This window comes from Agelaius tricolor, unplaced genomic scaffold, assembly GCF_023055355.1.
Source record: "Agelaius tricolor isolate 1412-34295 unplaced genomic scaffold, bAgeTri1.0.p SCAF_49, whole genome shotgun sequence".
NCBI lineage: Eukaryota > Metazoa > Chordata > Aves > Passeriformes > Icteridae > Agelaius > Agelaius tricolor.
In genome coordinates, this window is record NW_027269309.1 from 2,198,102 (window position 1) to 2,223,551 (window position 25,450).

The following is a 25,450-nucleotide window of genomic DNA, read 5'->3' on the forward strand; positions in this document are numbered from 1 at the left end:
CTGCTGGCATTTTCTCACCTTGGACCTTTTGAAATTGGGCCTTAAACATCTTGCTTTAGACATGCAGAGACTTAATTTTGGCAGTGAAGAGTGAGTTTACTTCTGAAGGGTACAGCTCTTTCTGTGCTTACCCAGTGACACATACCTGAGTGACTGTGTCTTGGCTCCAGGAGCTGCCTCCTTGTCTGAGTCCCACGTTTGTTCTCTCTTGCAGTGCCAGCAGCCAGCATGACCCGGTTGATGCGTTCCCGTAGCCACTCCTCCTCCAGCGTGGGCTCTGGTGAGAGCAGCCGCAGCCGGTCTCATGCCAGCACCCATGGGGAAGGGAGTGCTGGAACCCCAGAAGGAATCGACCTCCAGGCTGCACCTCAAACCATGGAAGTATCCTGTTAGGCAGGAGCCCCTCTTCTGGATTCAGACAGCTCCACTCACCCCACTGAACCCACTCAGAATTTAGCATTTCATCCAACATGGCATTAACTGTTCTCTCTAACCTGTGCATGCCCATCCAAGCAGCCACCTCCTTGGTAGTCTGTATGTGACATTACTTTGATCTTTTCTGTATCCCCTTGGCATCAGAGTCTCTTTAAAACTCATTGACATTCCACAGTCTTAGTAAATCCCATTACTGTACATGCTGATGCCATCTCCTGTCTGTGCTGTGTATCAATCCAGATGACAGCCGTTGTCTCCCCTCTTCATTTAAATATAATTTCTGTGGCTTTGTGAGGTTTAGAATTGCTTTCTAGTTGTGCTTCTGCTAAAGGGCCCTTGTGATGCAGTTGGTATGTCATTGGTGGGACGTGAGAAGGTAAGACCATGAGGATGTGGCACTCCAGGCACTGGAGCAGGCAATGCCGTGTGGAGCTGTACCTGGGACACAGAACCCATTGGAAGATCTGTCTGTCCCCACAGCTGTTTCACATGCCATGCTGCCTGAGACTAACAAATGGTCAGGAATACTGTTTTGGTCTTACCTGTGTATGTGTGTTAAGAAGGAGCAGAGTGATTTCTTACCTGAGCCTCCTGAAAAAACAAAGCAATTAACTAGTAAATTACACTAACAAGGTGCACTATTAACCCAGTACAAGGGATTAAACTCCAGCAGCCCTGGCTCTAGACCACTTCTGCAACCCTCTGCAGACCCAGCAGAAGGGCAGGATGCAGTGACACATGGTTGCTGTTCTCCCCTGGCACGGGTGAATATTTAATATTGAGCAGGTTGTGAAATGGGAAGCAGTGCCTCTTGCCAGGTGGAGATCCCAGAATCTCCCGCACTGCCATCTCTGTGTCCCACTGCCCCTGGCAGGATCTGCACAGGGTGCAGTTATATGGGGGCAGGAAACACCAAGTGAGTATGGCAGCCAGAAGTCACACATTCCTGTGAGTCGTGTCAGAAGGGCGAGCAGTGAACACCACTGTGCAGATAGCAGTTATTGTCTTTGTGGAATTCACAGCTGTGCTACCTTTTTACACCTGGCTGGGTCACCAAGGATGCCTGCTACCAAGGATGCCTGCTGCCAAGGTGTGGTGTTAATGGGAAAAAAGGGATGAGTGGTCAGGCTGCTGCAAGTCTCAATTGATAAGCAAAACCTTTCCTCACTGCTGAGCAGCCCTGACCCAATGGGAGCCAACTCCTCCCAGGGTCATGCTCATGTTCTGCTCCATTTCAGGTAGGGAATGGGACTGTGAGGCTCTGCCTGAGGGGGACTTTGTACCGGTTATTGAATAAAGCTATAACTGAGTTTCATTGTTACACTATGTACTCTTGGTGTTTCTCTTGGCACGAGCTGCACCCCTGGGGGTTTGGCAGCTTGAGTGTCTCCTGCTGTGTACAGCAAACTCATCCCCAGGGCAGGGGGAGGACTGGGCACCTCTGCACCAGAATAATGTGGTTGGCAGCCCTGTGGCCCCTGGCAGAAGGCTGTCCAAGGGCATTGGAGAGCTGGCCTCTGCCAAAATGCAACTAGAAACATCCAGAATGGAAACAACAACAGGTTTGCAGCAGCACAGGCTACAGGGCTGCTTCCAGCTGTTGCTGCTCCCCAGTCTGTGCTGAGCCCCTGCCGTGGGGCCTCAAAAGAGCAAACCACGATCAGGTTCCTGCAGCTTTGGGTTACTCATAGGAGTGACAAGACTCAGCCCACAAAAAGAAACAGAGCCCCATCACACCCTGTGAGGAGATTCTGCCAGGTGCCACTGTGCAGGTGGCTGGTGGCACCAACGCCACCTGATGTCCCAGCCATTCCCTATCGCCTACAGTGTTCTGAAGGTGCTCATGGCATGGGGCTGGCACAGGGGTGCTTGCAGCCACAAGGCCCATGGGGAGAAAGGTGATGGCTGCCACTTCTGTAGGATGGTTGAATCCCTGTAGTGTGTGAGAGTTAAAGAGTGCATCAGGCAGCGGGGCCTGAGCAGGACAGGGTCCTGGGACAGCCCAGCCAAGTGCCCTTTGCCCTGTGCCTGCCAGGCTGCTATTCCCTGTCGGTGCTGTGTGGCAAGTGCTCTGCCTGGGCCATAGTGACTCGCTATCACATCCACCAGCTGGATAATGGGTGGCTCTGCATCTCATCCTGGCTCACCTTCTCCAGCCTGCACAACTTGGTGGACCACTACTCTGGTAATGCCCCACCACCCCCCCCAGCACCCTGAGCAGTGTGTGGGGAGATGCCCCCATGCCCTGAAAGGAGGGAGGGGGAAAAAGTGGCAGCTGGTCCCTCCCCTGCCCAGGTGTGCCCAGCCTGGGGGGCAGGGCTGTACCCTGTTGATGCTGTTGGCTCCCTGCCCAGAGTTTAGCTAGGGGCTCTGCTGCCCTGTCTGCGAGCCCTGCCCCATGGAAGGGCCAAGAGCAGCCCCAGCCCTCACAGCACTCAATGTCCTCAGGAAGCCATCACTCCACTGGAACAAGATTGAGAGGTGAGGGGAGCTGGGACAGGGGCCGGGCCTCCCCGCACCTGACCCTCAAGGGGCTGTGGGCTGCCTGCGGACTGCCCTTTCTATTCTCAAGCAGCTCCCTCCTCTTCTTGGAGACCACATCCCCACCAGAGGAGTCTCCCATCAGCCACGGCCTGAGGGAAGCCATCAGCTCTTACCTGATTCTCTCAGACTCTGACACCCCCAAGCCAGACCCCACAGGAAAGGTGGTTGTTATAGATGAGTAATGTAATAGTTAGGTCTCACAGTTAAGAGACAGATACTATGTGAATGTATAGTGATGTTACTATAATATGTCCTCCCATAGGACATATTTTCCCCTCTTTCCCCTCCCCCTTGTAATAGCCTCGGTAGTGAGGGCATTTGGGAGGGCTTGTTACCAAGCAGTGCAACATGACAACACCTGGCCTCCAGTCAAGATGTAAGAAAGTAATCTTCACCAATGGACAGCAGAGATGGACTTGACTGACAAAACTTTGGGAGGAGCTAAGGATATAAAAGGCAGAGCATTCATTTTGTAGATGAGCTAGTTATGGAGACTCCCAACACTGAAATCTTTCCTGATGCAGTACTTTGTTGTAATTTTTGTTAAGGTTTAATAAACCTTTTGAAATTTTTAAAGTGAGGATCGTTTCTCACATAGTGAAGGAGAGCTGAGGACAGGGTCCCCACTTGGCCACAGCTCTGTGGTGGACACCCATGCACCAGCTCAGCCTTCTCCTACTTTCAGCCAGAGTCTCTTGTTCGTGCTGGGGCCCATTGACCAGAATGTGGGACAGCCAAGACCAGTGCAGAGCCAGGCAGGCAGCGATGCTGAAGGAGGCAGCTGCCTGAGGGCCTGTCTTTCCTTCACAGGACACTTTGGGACAGGATGCATGAGCACCAACAGGATGCATGAACCTCAACCAGCACCCAAGGGGGAAGGAGGCAGAGGCTGCACAGAGAAGGAGCCCTGCGTGCCCTACAGGCTGCAATGGGGCCCCTGGCATCTGTATTCCCACAGCAGCAGAGAGAGGATAGAAATGTTCAATAAACCAAATCCTGGCCCAGGTGGAGGAACAGCCCGCGCCTATCGGACCTTCCAAGTTTAAGCACAACTGTTTTAGGGGCATGGGTGTCTGTGCAGGCCTGTAGGCAGCAGCTGTGGACCATCAGAGTGCTTTCACCCCCATAACTCACCACTCTGCTTGGTGGGACCAGCAGCCAGGGGGAAACCAGCCCCTGACTGTGCCCTATTTTTTTAGATCTTTTAACACATAGATTGTAAATTCCATAAAACAGGATCCTGCTGGACATGCAGCAATAACCATCTGTTATAAATTAAAAGGCACCTTTAAAGTTCACAGCTGAAGTGAACTTTATTGGGACTTGCCCATGGGGCCAATTTCACTGCCACAGCCTGAGGCGATTTGCTCTTCCCATAGCCCTTGGCCCCAGCTGGAGTGAGCAGGCAGCCACGGGCGGTGCTGGTCCTCAGACAACTCTCTTCAGGCAAATTCATGAGCCCAATAGGTTTCAATGTGTAATTTAACATGAACAACTGCTGTTCTAGGAACAATGGGGAAAGAAATGGGTCCGTGCCAGGAATAGATTATTCAAAGAAGTAGAATGCAAATACTCAGGTAGAGCCCCGATCCCAGCTACACTGCAGGGCTGAGGGGCCTGAACGCAGCAGAAAGGCCTCAGAGCAGCCACACTTACGAGCCTCTGCTTTCAACAGGCTCTTATTAGCAAAGCTGGAGCTTCCTCTGTGGCTAGAGGTGGTGCAAAAGCAATTTTGCTTCTTGGCACAGTCCCTCTCTTCCTTCCCTCTCTGCACCTTTAGGCCGGTGCAGCAAGACCTGCCCCTTAACCCAAAAGCTGCAGGTGTCCTGCTTGGACATCCCTTCCTCATTTTCCTGTCTGATGAGCTCAATCTTGAAACCTACCATAATTTTCTTGTTTTCTTCTCCACCCAGAGCTTTACAGACCTGCTCAGCCCCAGCCTCCAGCCCAGGTGGCCTCAGCACAGAACAGGCTGGGGTTTGTCCCAGACTTGGTCCTGCTGTTGTCATGCTTGGGGATCCAAGGTAACTCAGAGGAGTTTCGCATGGTTTATATTTGCTATTGACCCATGTTGTGTGAACCAACGTGGCTCTTGGGTTCCTCCCTCCATCACCAATCTGCACCCAGGTTGTTGGATGCATTTACACAAAAGACCACAGTCAAGAGCCTGGTGCTCTGCCATTTGTAACCTGGAGCCAGGTAAAATGGGACAGATGTGGTTGTAAAGGCTTTTCAAATCCTTCTCCATTGCCAGCAGCCTCTGAGCCCTCCAACTTTCCTATCCTGAAAATCTCCTTGCCCTGGGCACGTGCCACTCATGCTGGGAAATGTCTTTCCAGGGCACTGCAAGGCCCATTCCCTGCCTGTTAGGGCTGAATGCTGCAGCCTCTGCACACCACGGGCACGAAGCAGATTTTAACAGACAGCTGAAGCACAGAGTGGGTCCAACAGCTCCCAAGAGCAGCAGTGCTCTGCCAGCAAGAGGAGAGCAGAGCAAGAATGATGACCGTGGGGCTACCCTCCCAGGAAGTGCAGGACAGGGACACTGAAGGCTCTGAAGTGACAGAACAAGCTCCAGCAAGACCACAAGTGCTAGGGCAGGGGAGGGCCCACCAGTTATCCCAGCCACTCCAGCGTGGGCAGCTGTGAAGACACAGCAGGTCTTCCCCAGTGGTGTTCCAAGTGCCCAGGATCCTCACAGGGTTCAGGCTACCTTGCAATTGTGACTCGTGGCCACTTAAGCCAGATCAGCCACGCTGTGGGCAGCACAGACCTCCCCAAGAGCTGTGTCACCACTCCCTCTGGAGTGACAAGTGTTAAAAACTTGTCCCAGGAGATGGGAGTAACCCAGATTCTTGTTAATAGATCCCTTGGGGTGGATTAGAGTGAAACAATACTGAAATGCTCAATGTATATAAATACATGTACACAGGGTTTATTTTTGAACAATTTGGCTGCAAAGGAAAGCAAGTATGTAGCTGTTTTGATTATTATCTATAGTAATATAACAATATGAAAGCATTGCAAAGTTGTCATTCTAACTGCAGGAATAGAAGAAACTCTCGAGTACCGTCTTTCAAGTGTTAGAGAATCAGGCACTACTTTATTCCAGACAGGATGTGCAGTAGAAATCATTCCAGCTCACCTAGTTCTTTGCTAGACTTTTCACATATTTATACATTTAAAACCCAAATAAATTCTCATTCATTGGGTTCTACATTATACAAATCTCAGCACTTGATCTCCTATTGGATCTCTTCACCTTTGATGCTAATTTAGTCCTCATTCTTTGGTTCTCTAATCAATCTTTTTCCAGATCAGATGACTCCAGCCTAACGAGGGCATATTTGTTAATGTCTGTTTATCTTCTCTGTATCTTCTTGCTACTCCCAACCTGTAGATGTTGATTTTTGTTGATGTGAAGCCTGTCAGGCCTCACTGAGTGAAATTCAAACCCTCAGTGAGTAGAGTCTTTTGGAGAGAAACTTCAATTCCACACCGCCCCAACCCCTCCCTTCCCCTTTGGCAAAGGCAAACAAACACATGACTGAAGTTACTTCGAAAATTGTAAAAGTTACATCATTTCCAACAACATAAAACTACAAAAATATCACCCAAGGATATGTATAAAGGGAAAGAGAAAAGGAAAGGGAGGGAGGGAGGGAGGGAGGGAGGGACGGAGGGATGAAAAGGTGAAAATCTCACCACCCAGTCGGCCTTTGATGAGTCTTGATAGTTGGAGCTTAGCATCTTTCCCTGCAGCAGCATTTGCTGGGATCAAAGGGATTTCGAGGAGCTGCAAAGTAGGCAAAGTGTCTTCATCAGCTCAGAGCCTCTGTGCAAAGGACATGGCTGTGCCTAGAGCCCGGCCTCAGAGCAGCATCCACCCAACCCTCAACCCAAGGGCACAGAAACCACCTGTTGAGGAGCTGGTCCTTCCCTGATGTCCTTTGTCATGTCTGTATCAAGCTCCATGACTTACTCACCAAGTCACCAGTCTGGAAGCCCTGAAGGTACTCACAGCATCCACTCCCAAGCCCATGCAGCCCCTCAGAATTGGGTATGGAGCACTGCAACACTCCGTGGCCCCTTCAGCCTCTCCTTTCAAACACCCCAACAGCACACAAGCACCGCCAGCAGGAAAACTCCACAGCAGGACAGGATGAATCCCAGTTTTGCTGGTTTGTTCTCAGTGTTTTCTGTCTGCTTCTATGTTGTAAAAGGAAAAAAAAAAGTGGTATTTACTGTTGAACTGTTTCAACAGGACGTTGTTTGGGGTTACTCACAGCAGGTATTACCCAGACGAGACAGCTAAAAAACTGTATACAGTTTTTTACCTTCACAAGAACTGCTGTGCAACCAGAAGGGTTAGCACAAAGCTGTGAAACAGTACTGAACAACTGCAATGGCCTGAAGTGCACCAGAACCCCACTGGGAAATCAGCGCAAGGACCACCCACAAGCACTCCCACAGGTGGACGGAACAGCAGGCAGCAACAGCAAGGATGGTGCACTGGCCATCATAATGGGCATGAACATGACCCATGGGCTGGACAATGGTCAACAGATGATGTTTTGGTCAAATAACATCGAGAATATGGCAACTCTACCCACATGAAATCCCACTGTTGACTGAGAGCTGCCTCCTTCTCTGAGTTTGCATCTACAGAAACCTTCCTATCACACAGGTAAATAAATCAGAGGGCACATCAAAACATGACAAGCTACAGCACACATCCCATTGAATTATTTCAAATCCAGACCACAACTTCAAACCCGATTTTGACATTTAAATGATCATCAAAGACCTGCATCATGACACAGTGCAGTGAGACACAGTGAGATCTGCTGTCAGTGGCTTAGGTCTCTCCAGGCTTCACACACTAGGCTCCAGCAGCGATGCACCCTCCAGCCTTAAAATCCAGTTTCACAAGAATCCTTTAATTTTTTTTTTTTTTTTTGAGAATGAAGTTAGAAAGCAAAATTTGGTATGACAAGGGAATACATCTGCTTTGCTCCCACTGGGGAAACTGAGAGGGAAGAGATGGAAGCTGAAGGTACATCAATGCCTGCCCCTGCCTTCAGGCACCCTGGGCTTCTCCAGCCCTCCCCAGTTTCCTTCCTCCTCTTCCCATGCATTTTCTCTATATGGATTGTTCAACTGCATCCAGAGCTCCTTGCTTCATACCATCGCTAATGCTGTGTTTCCTCTGAGCTGCTGCGGCTGCCCCTGACAGGCTGCTCTTCCAAACAGAACAAAAATTAGGGTCAGATCACACATACTAGGTACTAATATATTATATATATTGGTACTAATATACTACATATATTAGGATTTGGGAACAAAATGTATGAGCTCCTCATTAAACAATATCCAATACACTATTAAGGATATTTATATAACATAGTTCTGGAAAATAGTAATCTCCAGACTTTAGCTACAGTAAAGAGATATATATACCTGACAAACTACAGTACTTGCATTTCAAAGCAATGCGAAGGAAAAAATTCCAAAATTATTTGAGTTATCATTAATTGAAACAAAGACTTTACTAAGAATTTAAACAACAAAAACCTATTTTTTATTTATTTCAAACACCAAGATACAGAAGTCTTCAAGTTTTGCAAATATTGCTCCAAAACAAAATTCTATGTACAGCCCCTTGGTTCTAATAGTGCATCAACAAACACGTGTGTACCCACAGTGCAATGTTTGCTCAGTTCACCAAGGCTCCACGTTGCATTCACTTACCAGTGATTTAAAGAAACCAAAAAGTGACCTGTCAGTCTGAACAGCTGGTCCAGACTAAAAATAACAATGAGGAAACTTGCAAAAAAAGGGACAGAAATAAATCCAGGCAGAGCACAATGAAGAATCTTCCCTGAATACGAGAAATACTACTCTATTTTAAATAAATATTTTCAGTCTTTATCTGCAAGGGCTTCCCCAGCACTACTGAAGTCTCCAGGGTCTGCAACTTGATCTACCCATGGGAAATGCTTTTTCTTCCAAACCTCCAATACTGCCCTGAGCAAAAATAAACTGACAAGTAAAAATACACAATGAGCACACAAAAGCCATTGCTTGAGAAGAAAATCCCCCTTTGGAGCAAGAAGCCAGCTCAGGGACTGAGTGCTTGAATGCCCTCAGACTGGGAGCACAACCAAGCTGTTCCCACACAGCGTGTCCTGCTTTACAGACTGTAACCAGGGAACGCCTTTTCTGGTCTATGTCACCTGAAAATCACCAGCTGCCTGGGAGGCTCCTCTGATGCTGTTCTGAGCTACATGAGCTCAGGTACCTGACAGGAACGAGCCAAAGTATAAGCACTGGTCTCATCTTCAGAGAGCCAAGTGATCCTTAAAATACAATGTAAGCTTTATTCCAATTGTGTTACAGAAAAGAAAGTTTGTTTTTCTGCTGTATGTACGTTGTATTCACTATATACCAACACAGTACTATAAAACTGTGAGACAAATTATTGCCTGAACTGAATCTTGGCATAAAAGTCTTAGTTACTACCTAGAGCAGCCTAATTACTTTGTTTTCTGAAGGAAATAAAATATTCACCATGTAGAGACTGTAGCTCCTACAATAATACCGGATATTTCAAGTTTTCATTATTCTTTGCAGAATAAAAACATTACAGATATATATTCCAAATTAGTAATTTGTACAGGTATGGGCCTTTCCATTACAACTCTGTTTGAATGTTACCCTTTGGTAGTACCACTGCATACAATAAAATAAGGGTAACAAATCCAGCTTTTTAAGGACACCCTCTCACTGCAAAACCAGCTCACTGTGTTCCATAGGGAACTGAACTTAGCAATGTCTGCGAAGGAAAACTGAAGTTACAGCCATTATTTCAGGAGCGGTGAGCTGCAGCTGAAAGACTCTGAACCTCTCAAATGCTCACAACGTTCCAAAGGTTCTGTACAACTTGACTGAAAATCAGCAGCCTTGTCACATACATCACAAAGTAAATATAAACTGAAAATTAAAACTTAAGGTATAAAAAGGGACTTTGTGAACACAGAGTATTTAAGATAATAACCCACTCACTGTCTGCAAGGACAGCACCTCATGCATAGATCTCGAGGCTTTATTTACACAAAAACTGATTCCCAAAACCACACATTCATAGCAAGTCTTTACAATGAACACATCCAGAGTATTGAAAAAAAAAAAAAATCTAGATTTCCAAATATAACCGGAATGGCAATTATTAACAAATGGGTAGAAAATATATCACATCCACGACAGACCATGCTGCAGTCTGAACTCAGAGCGTGGCTCCAGTCCTTTCCTGGCTGCATTCCATACTACTGCAACGAGGGGATCCCCCAGCAACTGCTGCAGGAGGCACAGGATGGCCGGATCAAAGAGCTCAAGAATACACACAAACACCACCTTCATGGGCAGTACCAGGTCATGTGACAGTGAGAGGATAAATATGGAAAACAAGTGCAATCCACCTGTGACCTCCTGCTACATTATTTACTGTAACAGAAGTGTGGGTCAGGCCACTGTTACTTGAAAACCTCCACATAACACTTATAGTCAAGAGCTGGACATTCATACTTACTAAGTCTGAAACTGTTATAACATCTCCTAATGATTAAATACTGAGTGCTAGTATGCATAAACCAGAAGAAATAAAACATGACATGAGTCACTTAAACTACACAAAGTTATTTACAACCCCCGTCAACCAAACTTTTTTGGCTCTTAGAACTCTGTTTTTCAGTGGCACAATTTTTAGTCAATTTAATGATGAAGTCTACCATTTTGATGAACAACTTGTAGGGAGTGAAAATTTTAGTCTAACTTATCAACCAACTGGCAACAGGAGACAAGAGTATGACCTCTTCCACAGCATTATAATTGTCTAATAGACCTGAAATAACCTTTTTGCTCTTCTTTGAACAATACTTCTTCACAAGTGTCTGAAGTCAATCTGCATCCCATGCAAGCATCATGCTAGTTTAATTTACAGATTCAGATGTGCTCCCATCAGATAGATACTGCAGCTTTGCAGGCAGTCCCAGCCCAGAGCTCTCCAGGCTCACGTGGAGCAGCACAGTGCGATCTGCTGCACTTTGCCCAAGTCCGTTATCAGCTGCTTTATGCAATGTTTGAGCTGGGGCAGTCGAGCCAGTGGTTCTGGGGGTTGCAGCTCTCCTGTGTAATCCAGCCAACTCTCCAGAACTGCAAAGAAAACAAAATCCATCACTACTGCAGTTCTCAGCAAACAGCTCATCTGAAGTCACAAAACAAGAATTCCTTAAATATTTTGTAAATCTTGAGAAGGCAGTGGGCAATATTTTTAACAGTTATTTGAGAATCATAGAACTGAACACCTCACACCAATCTCTGCAAGTAACTTTTGATACATTACCAAATAATTCACATGGGGATGGAGGTAGAAGCTGCTGCTCCTAAGAAAAAGCAGGAAAGGAAAACTCTGGACCAGACATTGTGAAACCTCATGCTAAACTTCTTCTGATCTGTGTCAATTTCAGGCAAATAAACTGTGGTACAGGGAGTTTAGGGAGTTTATACCATCAAAAATGGGACTATCAGAATGAAAGAGATTTGTCATTAATACAGAACACAACTGACCAAGACAGAACTGGGTAACACAAAATGGGGATGAAGATCAAAAGCGCAAAGCAGCAGAGTGCTCCATAAAGAAAATAAACTTCTCCTTTAAAAAGCTTCTCTGTGGGAAACAAGAAACACACACACCCCCCCCCCCCCCCCCCCCCCGCCTCCGTCAGAAGACAGATCAAGTGACAATGTAACATGCTCACAAGGACGGTGGTCAGGTTAGACTATGATGAGTTCTGGGGATGTTGATAGTACTGCAGATGGAGACTGAAACCTCGAAGACAGAATAAATACCTCTACCAAGAGCAGCCTTGCCACCAACCAGATCAACAGGTAAATTTCACTTATGGCAGCACCTGCTGCAGAACCAGCAGCATCACTCGTTACTGACACATCCCACCTTGGAGTAAGAAAGTTCCTGCTCAAAGCAGCAACACACTGCACAGACCTCTGCTCAGCAGCAGGTACAAGAAGTCCAACTTTTTGGAACCAGAGCTTTTTAGGCAGCACAGCCCTGACTGATCTTCTTTACCTGACATAGCCCCTTAGCTGTCCAACTTTTCAGTACCTTACTTACAAAGACAGGGCTCTTACTTGGGCAGAAGTTGGATTCCCCTGCAAGTAAAGCTACTGTTATAACCACTACACAACCAATGGTCAGACTTAACAATGTAAAGAAGAACTATCCCGAATCATTCAATGCAACACATTGAATTGAACAAAGGATTTATAAGTTTTCCGTTACTATGAAAATCTTAAAATATATTTAGATGAAGAATTTGGAAGAGACAGGAAAGGACAAGAGCCTTGTGCACTGAAGAGGCTACTCAGAACGGGCTAACATAGCCAGCAAGTCCCCGAAGAACAGAGAAATGCAGACACACAGAAGAGTTTTGGAAAATGACAAAAAACTAAACCCAAAAAGACACAAAGATGTTCCAGTACAACATCTGATGCAACTATTTAGAGATGACCTAACTAGAACTTCTGTGAAATTCTGGTCTTTATTTTAAAATCCACCCCCCACATCAGCAGCCTTTCTATTTTCTATTTAGAAAATGTGATAATGGAACATTAATCTCTTTGTAGGTCTGAAGAAGTAAAATTCTGGTTAATATGTTTTGAACAGGTAGGTCAGTTAAAAAAATTGTTTTAAACTAGAATAACACTACTTACCATCTAGCTCCTTCTCAATGAAATCCATTCTGTGTATGACTTCATCTTGCAAAGATTCCACATGAGCTAAAAGATTGAGCTGCCACTGCAGCTGTGAGTTCACTACTCCTTCTTTGTCTTTTTCCAGCAATTTCATTTCAATAGCTTCCTCTGGAGAGACTTTCTTAGAGACAGACTCTCTCACCTAGCAGAAATACACACATTAAATATTTGTTACAGTGAAAGAGAATTGGGGAGCCAAACTGCTTGAGTCCTCCCAGTCCTCTATAATTGCCGAACTCATCATAGGCCAGTGAGTGATAGAGACACAGACCATAAACAGACACTAACGTGGTTTGGGCAAGAAGATCTCAATATAAACATATTTTTATGGGTATTTTGCTAGAAACTACTTGTACTTTACAAACATCTGGTTTTCTGAAGATTACTACACATGTGTATGTTATCTCCCTGCCACTGTTCATCTGGAAGATCCTGCACTTAATCTGTGCATCTCAGAGAATGCTGAAGCTGTTCCTAGAACCTGACAATACAATACAATACACCTTACAATTATCAACTAAATCAACTAAAGAGCAAACAATTCAGGAGTGAAAAGGGATTTTTCCTTAAGGAATCTAATCAAAATTCTACTAAAACTTTTGCTCAACCATCTCCAAACAAGCATTACCACTCCTTACAAAACTTGACTACAACATCAGCAGTGCTCATTCTACTCCCCTACTTTTCTCATCCTTCTGCTGAAATATGATCCTTTAGAAAAAAGGCTTTTTAAGATTGAAGAACTAAAATATTTCCCTTTCTAAGAAACAAAACACAGTCTCAACAGACTGACAGAGAAGTTAAAAGTAGCAAATTACAACTTACATATGGATGAAATAAGAGCTATCCTAACCTTTAATCTAAAAAAGGGAGCTCAGTATTTAATGGAATCATAAAATTGTACTGTAGTTGGAAGAGGTTCCAAAAGAAGTTCCAAAACCTTCCACTACCTCAACTTGCTCCAAGCCCCATCCAACCTGGCGTTGGACACTTCCAGGAATCCAGGGGCCACAGCTTCTCTGGACAACTTGTGCCAGGGGCTCACCACCCTCACAGGGAAAAAGTTCTTCCTAATATCCCATCTAAAATCTAAACTCCTTCATCTTAAGGCCATTCCCTCTTGTGTTGTCCCTCCATCCCTTGTCCCAAGTCCAGTTCTCCAGGAGCCCTTTAGGCACTGGAAGAGGCTCTCAGGTCTCCTGGATCCTTCTCTAGGTGAACACCCACAGCTCCCCTAGCCTGGCTCCAGAGCAGAGGGGCTTCACTCATTTCCCAGAGGGTTTTCAATATTTCTCATCCCACATTTCATAGGAATTGGTACTAATAGAAGCAAAATTTTTACACTGGAGAGCAGAAAGGCCTCTACTAGGCTGACAGAGATGACAATGAGAACCAAGCATTGAAAAGCTAAACCTGAAGGGCAACAGTAGGAAGAAGATACAGGACGATTCCATGGTGATCAGTCTTAAAAAAAAACCCAAAAAACAAAATACAAAAAAAACCACTTCAGGCTGATACCTTTTTTTTTTTCAATCTTGAAATGCTGCCTGAAGAACCCAAAATTAATTTAGCTATTAGAAAGAACATGGAAACAAGATGGACATAGTTAGAAGCTAGCTTATGAGTGTATTTGGTAATACCATACATGCTTGGCCTGTTCTCTCTCTGCTAGTGTTTATGTTTCATTTAAAAGTACACAAAAGTAAGCAGCAATGAGCTACCAGTGGATCATAATACATGGTCCACACTCTTCAAACAACTTGAGGTCCAGAAGTCAACCTAGAGTTTCAAATTATAATATAAAATGAAGGAGTTGATCATATTTATCATTTTAGTTGTTACTGGCAACTTAAATTTAACAGTCTAACAAAAAAATAAACACAAACAGACCAAAAAGTATTTAAAAAGGCTGAAGTTCGCAGGTTGTGAGGAAAACACATGCTCTTTGCTAGAGAAGGCTATTTTAATAAAAATACCTTAGAGTAATTGTGTTTAGATTCATTTTCCATCTTGCATATTTCTTGGTCCAGATTCCAGCCAAACCTCTCTGAGAAGGTATCATCCCCATTTTCCCTTATTCTGTTTACTCCGTCATCCATGGCTGAACCTCTTGTTTCCACAACCAGCCTCTGCTCTATGGCAGGGTAGTAGGCCCGAGGCTTCTGGTAACAGTGTTCACTCGTAATGTAAGATTCCTCCACAGAAGGAATTGTTGAGGGTTTCTCAACTGTCCCATTCCAAGTTCTATAACTTGCTGTCTCCTCTTTGCAACAGTTTTCCTCAAAGTGAATGATGTGTTTTGTATGGATTTTTTCATCCACCGTGATGTGCTTCCATGGATGACACCAAAGCTTTAAGTCAGGGTGTTCTTTATTTCTGTTCAAACATAAAAAAGTAAACCATCCAATTTAAATGCCAAAGTGACTAAGCAAACTATCCTCTTGCATAAAGAAGTTAAGTAAGAATAATTAAGGGAAAAAAAAAGCGCCAAGGTTTGGATTAAGAAAAAACTTGAAGAATAAGCTGCAAATATACACATACGACTTCTCACCAATGCTGGCCCTTCATGGAACATTTTGCTTCAATATTTGCAATTTATTAGCAGCAGAAATTAATTTTAACAGGGATATTTTTAGTAAAGGTTTGGTACACAACATTGCAACTGTAGTGGTATCCCAGAGTGGCCAGAGTTCCCTTCATCTGTTCTTAGAAAAATTCTTATTTTAATTGTCTTCAAATTGACTAATACATTATTTATTTCAGCAGAAGGGACAACTATAGGTATCAGATTATTACAGATATAACAAACAAAAGATTCTGAGTGAGCATTGTAACCCATGTTCTTCCTTGTGTAAAGCATCAAAACAGCAGTAAAAGGAGAGCAAAGCACAATACTCTGCTATATTCAAAGGGCTGGCAGCTCATTCGCCACAGGCTGCAGGAACACAGCAGAGCAAATCCTGGCTCTAAAGCCCCTGCTGCATTGGGCTGCACAGAAAGGGGGGGCTGCCCTCAAGCCTCCCTCTCTGCTTCCTTGCAAAGGTGGACAGACTTATTCTATTCAGCTGATCCAGCTTTTCTAGCTGTTCAACAAACCATTGAACAAAACATGACCAGCTGACTTTGGTATTAACTGCTTTCTAATCCATCCTGCAGCAGCTCAGGTTTCTTCAGTGTCTCTCAGAGGAAACCAAAGTGAGTACGGCTGCCAAGGATGTGCTCAGACTATTTCATAGAAGCATCTTTGACTTCAGTGATGGCACAGCAAGGATAGAGCTCCCTGGTGAATCATCCTGAAGGCATGCCTGGAAAAGTGAAAGCCAGGTGTTCATTTACCAAAGCTTTCTGCTCGAGCTCCACTCATCTGCTACACCTAAAGAAACTGTATTTTGCTCAGAACAGAGCAAGGGATAATTTTACAAAAGACATAAAACTTTTCTGAAAAATGATGCACCAGTTACCAAAGGATGAAAATTCAAATGCTAATACTTGAATAACCTTTTAACTCCTGCCTGCTGAAGGCTCACCCTCCCATGGCACTCCTGGGGTCACCTTGTGTCCTTTGCCACTTCCCTGAAACACTGAGAAACCTCTCTGAAACACTGAGCAATTCCTAATAATTTCAGGCACCTATGAAATCATCTTCTCTATATTGCTGATCTGCATCAACAATATAATAATTATTCAAATTCAGCAATTATTCAAATCCCTTCTAATTTATATCATGATAAAGAAAACAGCAGCTGAAACTTTTAACCAGATGATCCAAACAGGACCGCACCTCACCTTTAATTAAGCCAGGCCATCATACTGACTTCAGCATGGGAGAGAAAAAGAACAAAACCTGCAGCAACCATCACATATACAGCCAGTGCTCCTTACCTCAGTACTCTGTAAATCTTGCCTGAAACTCAAATGTTGCTCTTAAAAAAAGGCCCAAGGAGTAGCCTTAAAGTATTTGTTTCAGTCTCCAAAAGGAAAGAGATTACTTACAGATCTAAATAAAAGGATCCCATAATGGAAAAGCAAATCCCTATGTTAAAATGGCTCCCGTCTTGCTTTAAGCATTATTCCATGTCAGTGGGCCTCCTGCATTACCACAGATTTAGGGGAAGGGTCTAAAAAATGGCAAAATCACTTTGTTTGCCAAACAGTTGCTGCTGTGCAAATTATCAACTAATAAATTACAATTATGGAATTCAATAAATTTACAACTCCTAGATTTGAGTTAATTTTTTTTTCAGTCATCAGAATTCAAGGTTGACTTTAAATAGGAAGATACACAAAAAAGTTGAACTGATAGAAAAAAATCTTTTATGTAAATAATTGTTATTTTCTGTAGATATAGCTGAAATAACCTTTCAGAAATGAAGTACTGCAGGTTGCTGAGAGTGCGACCACCCTCCCACTGCACCAAAACAAGATACTGTACCAAATAAAAAGATCTGATTCCTCTTGGAGAGGCTATGACCAGATTTCCTGGAATGGAGAAAGCAAGTGCTGCAAAAATGGCGCCATGGGTTATAAGTCTATCCTGTTCTTACTTAAAATCCATTTGGGTGATTTAGGAAAAACTGTCATTAGTTTTATTAGTTTGACCCTTTCTATACACATTGTCCATTTACACTCATCCCACTTAAACAGTTTTCAAATAGCCAAGTCCTTTCCCAAGATCACTTCAGCAATTCAAACTATGTTTTAAATCCACACAGCCCAAACGCAAGCCTGAATTTCTGGTGATTTTTACACTTGCAGGTTAATTCCTGATGAGAACATGCCGGCGGATACTTAAATGCTGCTTACTGTAATATGCTCATCTTCAGCTGCAGCCCGTGCAGGACTTCGATCACTCGCTGTACATCACCAAGCAGCTGGTGAGTGGCCACTATCTTCTTGGCATTCTGGTGGGAGTAATTTTCTTCCAAAAACGCTAAGCCATGCATGTGACCATTACTTAACCACTCCTTTTCATACCAGTACTTTAAGCTGGACCTCTGACCTGAAGTGACAGTAATGAGTGAGTTAAAATGAAATGTTGACATTGGTGGTAGTAATTCTGATTATCTCTAGGTACTGCAACAGCTTATTTGTTCTTATCAACAGAACCTGTAAAAGCAGACCAATGAAGAAATTAAGAACTTGTAAAGTAGGAAGCCAAAAACCCCTGCCCAGCTGTAAACACATTCTGACACCAACTTCCACCAGAGGACATCCACAACAGACAGTTACAGATGAGGTTGAGAAAGGTGTATTTTTAGCAGAGTATCACACTGTCTAGTCTAAGCATGGTTATGACAGAAGTTACAGTCTGACTGCAGCTCTCTGCAGACAGTAAAATGCAAAAAAAGACAATCAGCTTCCCAGTGATCTTGTTTTTAACATCAACATGTACTAGGTTGTGCAAAAATAGATTTTGAAGGAATCAAGGCTAAGGTTCTGATAGAAAACTTGCCTAAGTAAAGCTATTAATAATGATAATTCTATCTTAAGAGATATCAATATTATCTCTTGATATTGAATATCAGCAACAGCTGAAATGAAACAGTGCTGAATGTGAAAGATGTATCAATAGAAGTAACTTAAACTGCTAAACAAATGGTATTACAAGGAAAGGTGCTTACTAAATTGCAAACATACACAAAAACCCTTCACATTAAATACCTAACAAAAGCTCCCCCACATCCTGTACAAATGTACATTTACTACAGATATTCTCAGTGGACAGCTCAGCTACCAGAGAAACAACCACATCAGTCACTGCCTACGTACAGCTCAGGCAGCAAGCCCACAAAACCAGAGATAAAACTGGAACACAGACTGGGAACCATAATTGCAAAAAGGTCTCCAATATAAGCAGGTTACAATTGACTAGAGGAGAAGCTAAAAAAAAAAGAAAAAGGGAGTTACTAGGCAGCAGAGTGAGACTGAGGCTAGCACTACATAGAACGGGTATTAGGTGGCATCAGAAATCATGATAGGGTAAAAACGAATTTTGAAAGATGTATCAGCTCAATCGTCCAAGGCAGATACACTGTATCAAGCAGGAAGGCAAGCAGAATTTTTTGTATGGTCAGAACCACATTAGAGACGCTCCTGGCCACCTGCATTGGCCCTCCCTCATTAATTTCTGCATTAGAGAAGCTGACATCTGAGACAAAGTACAGTTCAGTCCACAAGAGTAAAACAGTGACTTTGAGAACTTCATGGTCACCTGAACAACTGAGGTGATGTGCACCCTGAGATAAAAAGAGCTCCCTTTTGAAGTATATAACCTGAAGAGGAGACACCAGACTATGCCCACAAGCAATTGTGCTACATAATCATCTTGATCATGTTTAAGCAAGGGTAAATGTTAACGAATCTCTTAAAAATCCTAACCGATTCAAAAAGATCTGAGTAAAACAGCAGTTAGTACAGTTATTAGACAAAATTACACTAAATTTGCTTTTTACTTCTAATAGAATGAATGGTGCTGTTACAAGTCCCAGCAGTATAGACTGGGGAAAGCTCCTAAGTAAGAGTCTGCTGAATCGCCATGCTCAGTTTTAAAAGCCACTTCTTTGTAGATTCATACAGCCTATCAGCTCACTTCAAGCCAAAAACAGTCACTGAAAAGCCATCTTTGCAGTCAAAAAGTTGGACATGTTTTCCTTTTTCACAACAGCAGTAAAATTAAGACAGAGCTAAAAGGTAAAAATGAAGTCCCCTCCAATGTAAACTTCAGAATCTTGAAATTAATAGTTAATGAATTCAACAAATGAAGCTGTAATCACCTTCTGCACAGAAACACTCATTCAAGTGTGATGACACAACTTCAGTTTGCAAGTGTATTTTAGTCCCTTTAAAACTACCTTCAACTGGCATAAAGCAAAATATCTTTAACAGAAGCAAGATATTCTAAAGAAACCTTAAATATATTGCTGTCTCTGTAGTAAAAGTTTAAAATTTAGGTGTAGCATGTCTTCGTTGCTGAGAGTACAAGCAATAGCAGTAAACATACTACACAAATCTATGAGTTTAAGTACAAAAGAGTTGGTAGCTTTCAACAGCCAAAAAAACCTTGGATCACAATCCTAATATGCATATAAACCAAAAAAGTCTTTTAATCAGGTGAAAAGAGATCCATTTTCTTGCCATTTATAACCGTGGCCTCAAGTCCAAACCTGATCCTTTTCACTTTCAGCAAGTCTTGGTAATAAATACAGTAGAAAGTCAGAAAATATTTGCTTAATGTAATTTTACCTGCTGTGGAGGATGGACTAAGATGTGAGAAATGGATTTGTAAAGGATTCTCAAAACCTGACTGAAAGCTCACACAGTCTTGTACATTTGTATGCAAACTCTGAGATAAGGTGTGCTGACTTAGGAAGGCCATGGAATAGAGATGACATTGTTGAGAGAGAGATTGAACTAGGAACAAGTTTCAAACAATGGCTTGTAAAAAGACCTGATATTTTTGAGAATTAGAACTGTGAAAGATGCACTGTAGGAAGACCACATGGGGTAAAGTAATAGGTGATTGGTGTTAGAAGTATGAGCACCATTGTATGGCAAAAGCTAATAGGCTGAAAAACATTTATAAGATATTGTAACCAGGAAATAGGTTGGCTTCTGATGGAATGGCATTGAGTTTTACAGCTCACATGCCTCACCCTTCTACAAGACTGATAATGGAATAAAATCTTTAAATTGCCTCTCAGTTGCCCCATCTCTGTAGAGCTGGGATTTTCCAACACTAAGACATTTCAAAATATCTGCTAAGGAGGAGAGAACATATTGCTTAATCAACTCTGACTGTGTTACCTCAGGTAAATACCAATATATAGGTTATTGCAGGTGTGTTGGTTTTGCACAGCCTGGTTTTGGTAGTGGGGGGAGGGGGGCAGGCTCGGTGGCCACAGAGGTGGCTTCTGTGAGAAGCTGCTGGAAGCTTCCACCATGTCTGGCAGAGCCAATCCCTGGTGGCTCTGAAGATGGACATGTTCCGGCCAAAGCTGGCCTAATTTGAGAGGTTGGTAATGCCTCTGTGATAACAGATTTAAGAAGAAAATCAAAACCAAGGTGCAGTTTTTTCTTTCAGTCCCAGAAGAGGAAGAGGTGAGAACATGTGAGGGACATAATATGGTGACACCAAGGTCAGTGGAGAAGGAGGGGGAGGAGGTGCTCCAGGTGCCAGAGCCAAGGTTCCTCTGCAGGCTGTGGTGAGGACCACGGTAAAGCAGCTGTGCCCCTGCAGCCCACGCGGATTCCCAGGGGATGCAGAGATGCAGCCGCAGCCCATGGGGGGAGATGCTCACACTCGAGCCGGTGGATGCCTGGAGGAGGCTGTGATCCAGTGGGAGACCCGGTGGAGAGAGAGGGCCCTTGCTTCCAGGCTGGAGCAGCCTGTCCTTGGAGGACTGCACCCCGTGCATGAGTGATCCACGCTGCAGCAGTTTTGGGAGGACTGTGTGCCCGTGGGAGGGGCTCACATTGCAGCAGTTTTGGGCAGACTGCTGCTCCTGAGATTGGTAAGCCACGCTGGAGAAGTTCACAGAGAACTGTCTCCTGTGGGAGGGACCCCACGGTGTCACATGGGAGCAACTTCTCTCCTGGAGAAGTAGAAGAAAACCTTGAGTGATGAACTGACCAAACCCCCACATGCTGTTTCCCTGCACTGTTGGTGGGAAGGAGGGAGGGGTTGGGGGAAGAAAAGGTGTTTTTAAAGGCTCATTTTATTTCTCATTATCTTCCTCTGATTCTGTTGGTTATAAACTCACCTTTTATCTCTAAGTGAAGCCTGTTTTGCCCTTGGAGTGTTTTCTCCTGGTCTCAACTCCTGAACTCTTTGTTAAATTTTTCTCTCTTCTGCCCAGCTGAAGCAAGAGCGGGTGAGCAAGTGGCTTCTGTGGGTGGCTGCCATTGGGCCAGCATCACACCAGAACAGCAGGTAATGCAGTCAATGACAAGAGCCACTGCTGAGGAGAGGCAGAAGCCTTCTGCTGACTTATTTAAAAGAATGCATCAGCCTAATTTGTTGGGGGAGAGCTGCAGCCACATCCCCTAAGATGTACCCATGGAGAGTCTTTGCTTGAGCTTCCTGTTTTCTACACTCATTTGCCATAGTCAGACAGTACAATCCTTCTTATAGCAAGTATGTGCCAGATGGTCACCACAGTGAAAAGAGTCTTTTCCATTCCTGTCCTTTTGTAATTTCATAATATTGACTCATGGACATTTGCATAAATTAAATTTTCTGAAACTGAAACTTACCTACAGTGACAGATACAGGTGGGGGGGAAAAATAGCATAGTTTTCAGAGAGATAGATTAGATACAGATTAGACATAGATGAACTAGTAGATTTACTACATATATAAAAAGGGTCTGAAATCTTAAATTTCTGTACCTGGAGGATCTTGGCAAATATAGCAGGTATATTTCTCAGGTATATTATCTTCCAGTAAGCCCATACAGACTCCATGCTGCCAGCACAGACACTCTTCACACTGTTTAAAGTCAAGAAGTGCACATTAATAGAAATGAAGGCAAGAGGAGCTCAATACCATTATGTCATTAAGAACCACAGGATCTACATATTTTAAGACAAAAAGGTCTGTTAATATACACACCCCACCTTCCACTTACAAACAAATACATTACAGAAACAGACTATAATAAAATGTGAGGCCTCCACATTTTTCATGTGTGTTTCTGGAGAACGACAATTAAAAAGTACAAGCAGAGATTCTGAAAGGTACAAAAATACTCCCTTTGGAAATGAAAATCATTCATGAGATGCATGTGCACATAACCAGATAGCTAACAGAGCAATCAAGCTCTGAATTCAAAAGCCTTCCCCTTGAGAGGAATGACAGGTTGGTCTTTACAAACAAAACTGTGGGTCTGCTGGTAGATAAAACTAGCACTGAGAGATAAAAGAAACAACGGGAAGGATTCCACTGATTGATGAATGGAAGAAGATACTTGCCTTTACAAACAAACTGTAGGTTTACTGATAAATGAAATTGGATATTTAAAGATGAAAGACACAATGGGGAAACCCCTAAATTCCATAAAAACTAAAAATTAAAAAGGAGGGGCTATACATTAGAGGGCAATCTTTGGCATCAGGTGTTCCAGGAAGTCTCTACCTCTCAAGTACCTCAGCCACAGGGGAAAGAGAGAGGGGAAATGCGGCCGGAAAATTGGGATAAAAAGGCCAGTGTCAAAAAATTGTCCTCCAAAAATTTGAGGGACTCCAGGGGAATGCACCATGGCCTCTCCCTTTATTCAAATAAAGTAAAAGGACTCCTCTGTCTCCTTTTTGGACATAAACCTCTGATGTTTGTGGATTAATTTTCCTGACACCCTCAAGCAGTAATCCACATTTAGTTATCAAATCCCAGAGATATTTATGTCACACAGGAGTGTTATAAATAAAAAATCTGCCATTTTTTGGGGGGGAAAAAAAGGGTTGCACAACCAGTTAAACCAGTTGCTGCCAAGGTGAAGTTCTAGCTGTTTGTTATTGTAATTCTCGTTAATTGCTCCTTTTGTATTGGTATGGCCCTACCTAAGGCTAAGTTGACCTTCTCCCCAGACGGTGATAGGAGGGGACATGGTGGGGGAGGGGCATCAGAGAGAATGCAAAATAGGCTCGAGACCAGCATGCCATGGGAAGCAACTCCACCAAACTTACCGAAAAGACCCCAAAAACAATGAGCCAATACAGAATTAAGAGATTAGAGTGATGTCTGAACGTGAGGAACAAAGTACCGAACCTGCAAAGATGTTGCCCCTCACCCTGAGCAAAGACCTCAGCTGGAACCAAGACCCGAGCCTGGAAAACTTAGAAGTTGAGTAACATGGGGCTACCGCCACTGCTCTCGTGAGGCCGGGACCCCCAGCTTTGCCCCTAGTGGACAAAGCTGCACATTCCTCCTCCTCCCAGTCACCCTGGGAGCGACGACGGCAGACCGCGGACCCGTCGAGCCTCCCAACCTTGAGCTGATTACTTTTAATAAAGGCATTAAAAGGAGAAAAGGTCTCCTGCCCTGCTTATTTCAGGAGTAGGCATTATTATGCCTTAATGATTCTTGTACCTGCAACATTTTATCCACTTCAAAGGTAGCTCTACTAACACAAACCTGCCGTGCAGATCAGTTGCACCAGCTTTAGGAGCATCCAACATCTTTACAAGGCAAGACAATCATACTGGCAACGACTGAATATAATTTGGATCTCTTTAGCACAGTTACACTATTTAAAATGCAGTCACTGTTCTTAAAGCCATGCTGTTCTAGAGCAGGGAAAAAACTATTCACTTTTTGTTTGTAATTTTCTCCCCATCAGTATTTTAATGAGACTAAATTGTGATTGTAGATTACAGACCACTGAAACATGGAACAAACCCCCACATAAGAATATTAAGTCTATTTTGATTGGAAACTGTGATGTCAGTTAAAAGTTACTATTTTCCCAAGCAGTGAGACAAGAGATTATATACCCTTTATTTCTCAGAGCATAAAGCAAAAACAGAAATGTTGTCAATATAGAGGACTGCAGTATGAGCTAAACCAAACCCTAACAGCAACTGCAAGGAATCTCACATTGCTCTTCATTGACCTACAAAGATGCAAACTTGCTAAACATTTCATCTGCGCTCAACACCACTTTAATTAATGCTCTTATCTCCTGCCCTTCCTCAAGCTAGGAGGGACAGAAAAGGACAAGCAAACGTTGAATACTTCACTGCATTAAATGAGCAGTCTAGGTGTGGAGGAGATGGGAGCTCTGGGATTGGAGAATGTAAAAGGTTAGAGAAAAACAGGTTTCTGAAGGATGGAACCAACAATATTTTGCCTTCCAAAATGGGTAAATAGCCCTAATGCAGTTGGGAGATGTTTTCCAAAACAGGCAGACATAATCCTCCTTTCACAAATTAGAGCCAGAAAAAGTTGTTCTAAAACAAAGAAAACAGATTAAGAGAAACAGACTGTGCTAAAAATAAGAAGGGAGCTCCTGGATCTAGTTACACCTGCATCCTACGGATCATGCCATATTGTACAGAGAGCTGCACTCAGTGTTTTTCCAGGCAATTTTGCCCAGAACTCTAGTTAAGCATCTGTCCTACGTTGCAAGTGTGGTTGTAACCAAACTATGCAGTCTACTCCCATCTACATTATTCTTGATGAACTGTTAATGATGGGTCGTTTGCAAGAGCTGCCCAGTGCACACCAGCCAGCAGGCTGCAAGTGTTAGATAAAGAGGCCAACCACCCCCAAACCAGGTACATCAGGGTAGTTTTTCTTGTCTTCACAAAGTGACTCAACTGTGGTAACTACATCCAGCCTAAGGGGGGTCATCTCTGCCACTGCGCCTTAATGCCCCAATGGGCAGCTATAAGGACCTAGGCCATCAAGGATCCCCAAAACATCCTATGACTCATAGGATTACATCATTCCATTGTGAAATTTCCAGCCCTGGGGAGGTATTGAGCATCCTGCCCATATCTGACCATAAATAATCTGGGTGCTTTAGGAATTTAGGACACCATGACTACTGGACAGATCCAGAGGAGGACTAGACCTCCCAGAGGACCATTGCTCTCAACTTCAACCATCATTTTGCAGGACTACTGTCACTATTTGATAGGACTG

General features: G+C 43.7%; 3 protein-coding genes across 21 annotated transcripts in view; 2 read left to right on the forward strand and 1 right to left on the reverse strand.

Moving 5' to 3' along the window:
- NDRG3 (NDRG family member 3) overlaps positions 1-1,756 on the forward strand; it is a 59,173-nt gene extending 57,417 nt beyond the window's left edge. Inside the window, exon 16 of the mRNA XM_071455508.1 lies at positions 215-1,756. Coding sequence (XP_071311609.1) covers positions 215-393 — 179 coding nt within the window. The 3' untranslated portion in view covers positions 394-1,756. The remainder of the gene's footprint in view (positions 1-214) is intronic.
- On the forward strand, positions 1,624-17,684 carry SLA2 (Src like adaptor 2). Its single transcript, XM_071455434.1, is given in 5 exon segments — positions 1,624-1,673; positions 2,391-2,620; positions 2,790-2,916; positions 3,011-5,003; positions 17,566-17,684. Coding segments are annotated over 4 exon segments (558 nt in total). The 3' UTR covers positions 3,162-5,003; positions 17,566-17,684.
- Positions 8,538-25,450, reverse strand: part of PHF20 (PHD finger protein 20) — a 71,769-nt gene continuing 54,856 nt past the window's right edge. For all 19 annotated transcript variants that reach the window (XM_071455499.1, XM_071455490.1, XM_071455492.1 and 16 more), the window contains 5 exons: positions 22,198-22,297; positions 17,614-17,809; positions 14,787-15,186; positions 12,769-12,952; positions 8,538-11,190 (listed from right to left, as the gene is read on the reverse strand). In XM_071455499.1, coding sequence (XP_071311600.1) covers positions 11,048-11,190; positions 12,769-12,952; positions 14,787-15,186; positions 17,614-17,809; positions 22,198-22,297 — 1,023 coding nt within the window. In that variant the 3' untranslated portion in view covers positions 8,538-11,047. The remainder of the gene's footprint in view (positions 11,191-12,768; positions 12,953-14,786; positions 15,187-17,613; positions 17,810-22,197; positions 22,298-25,450) is intronic.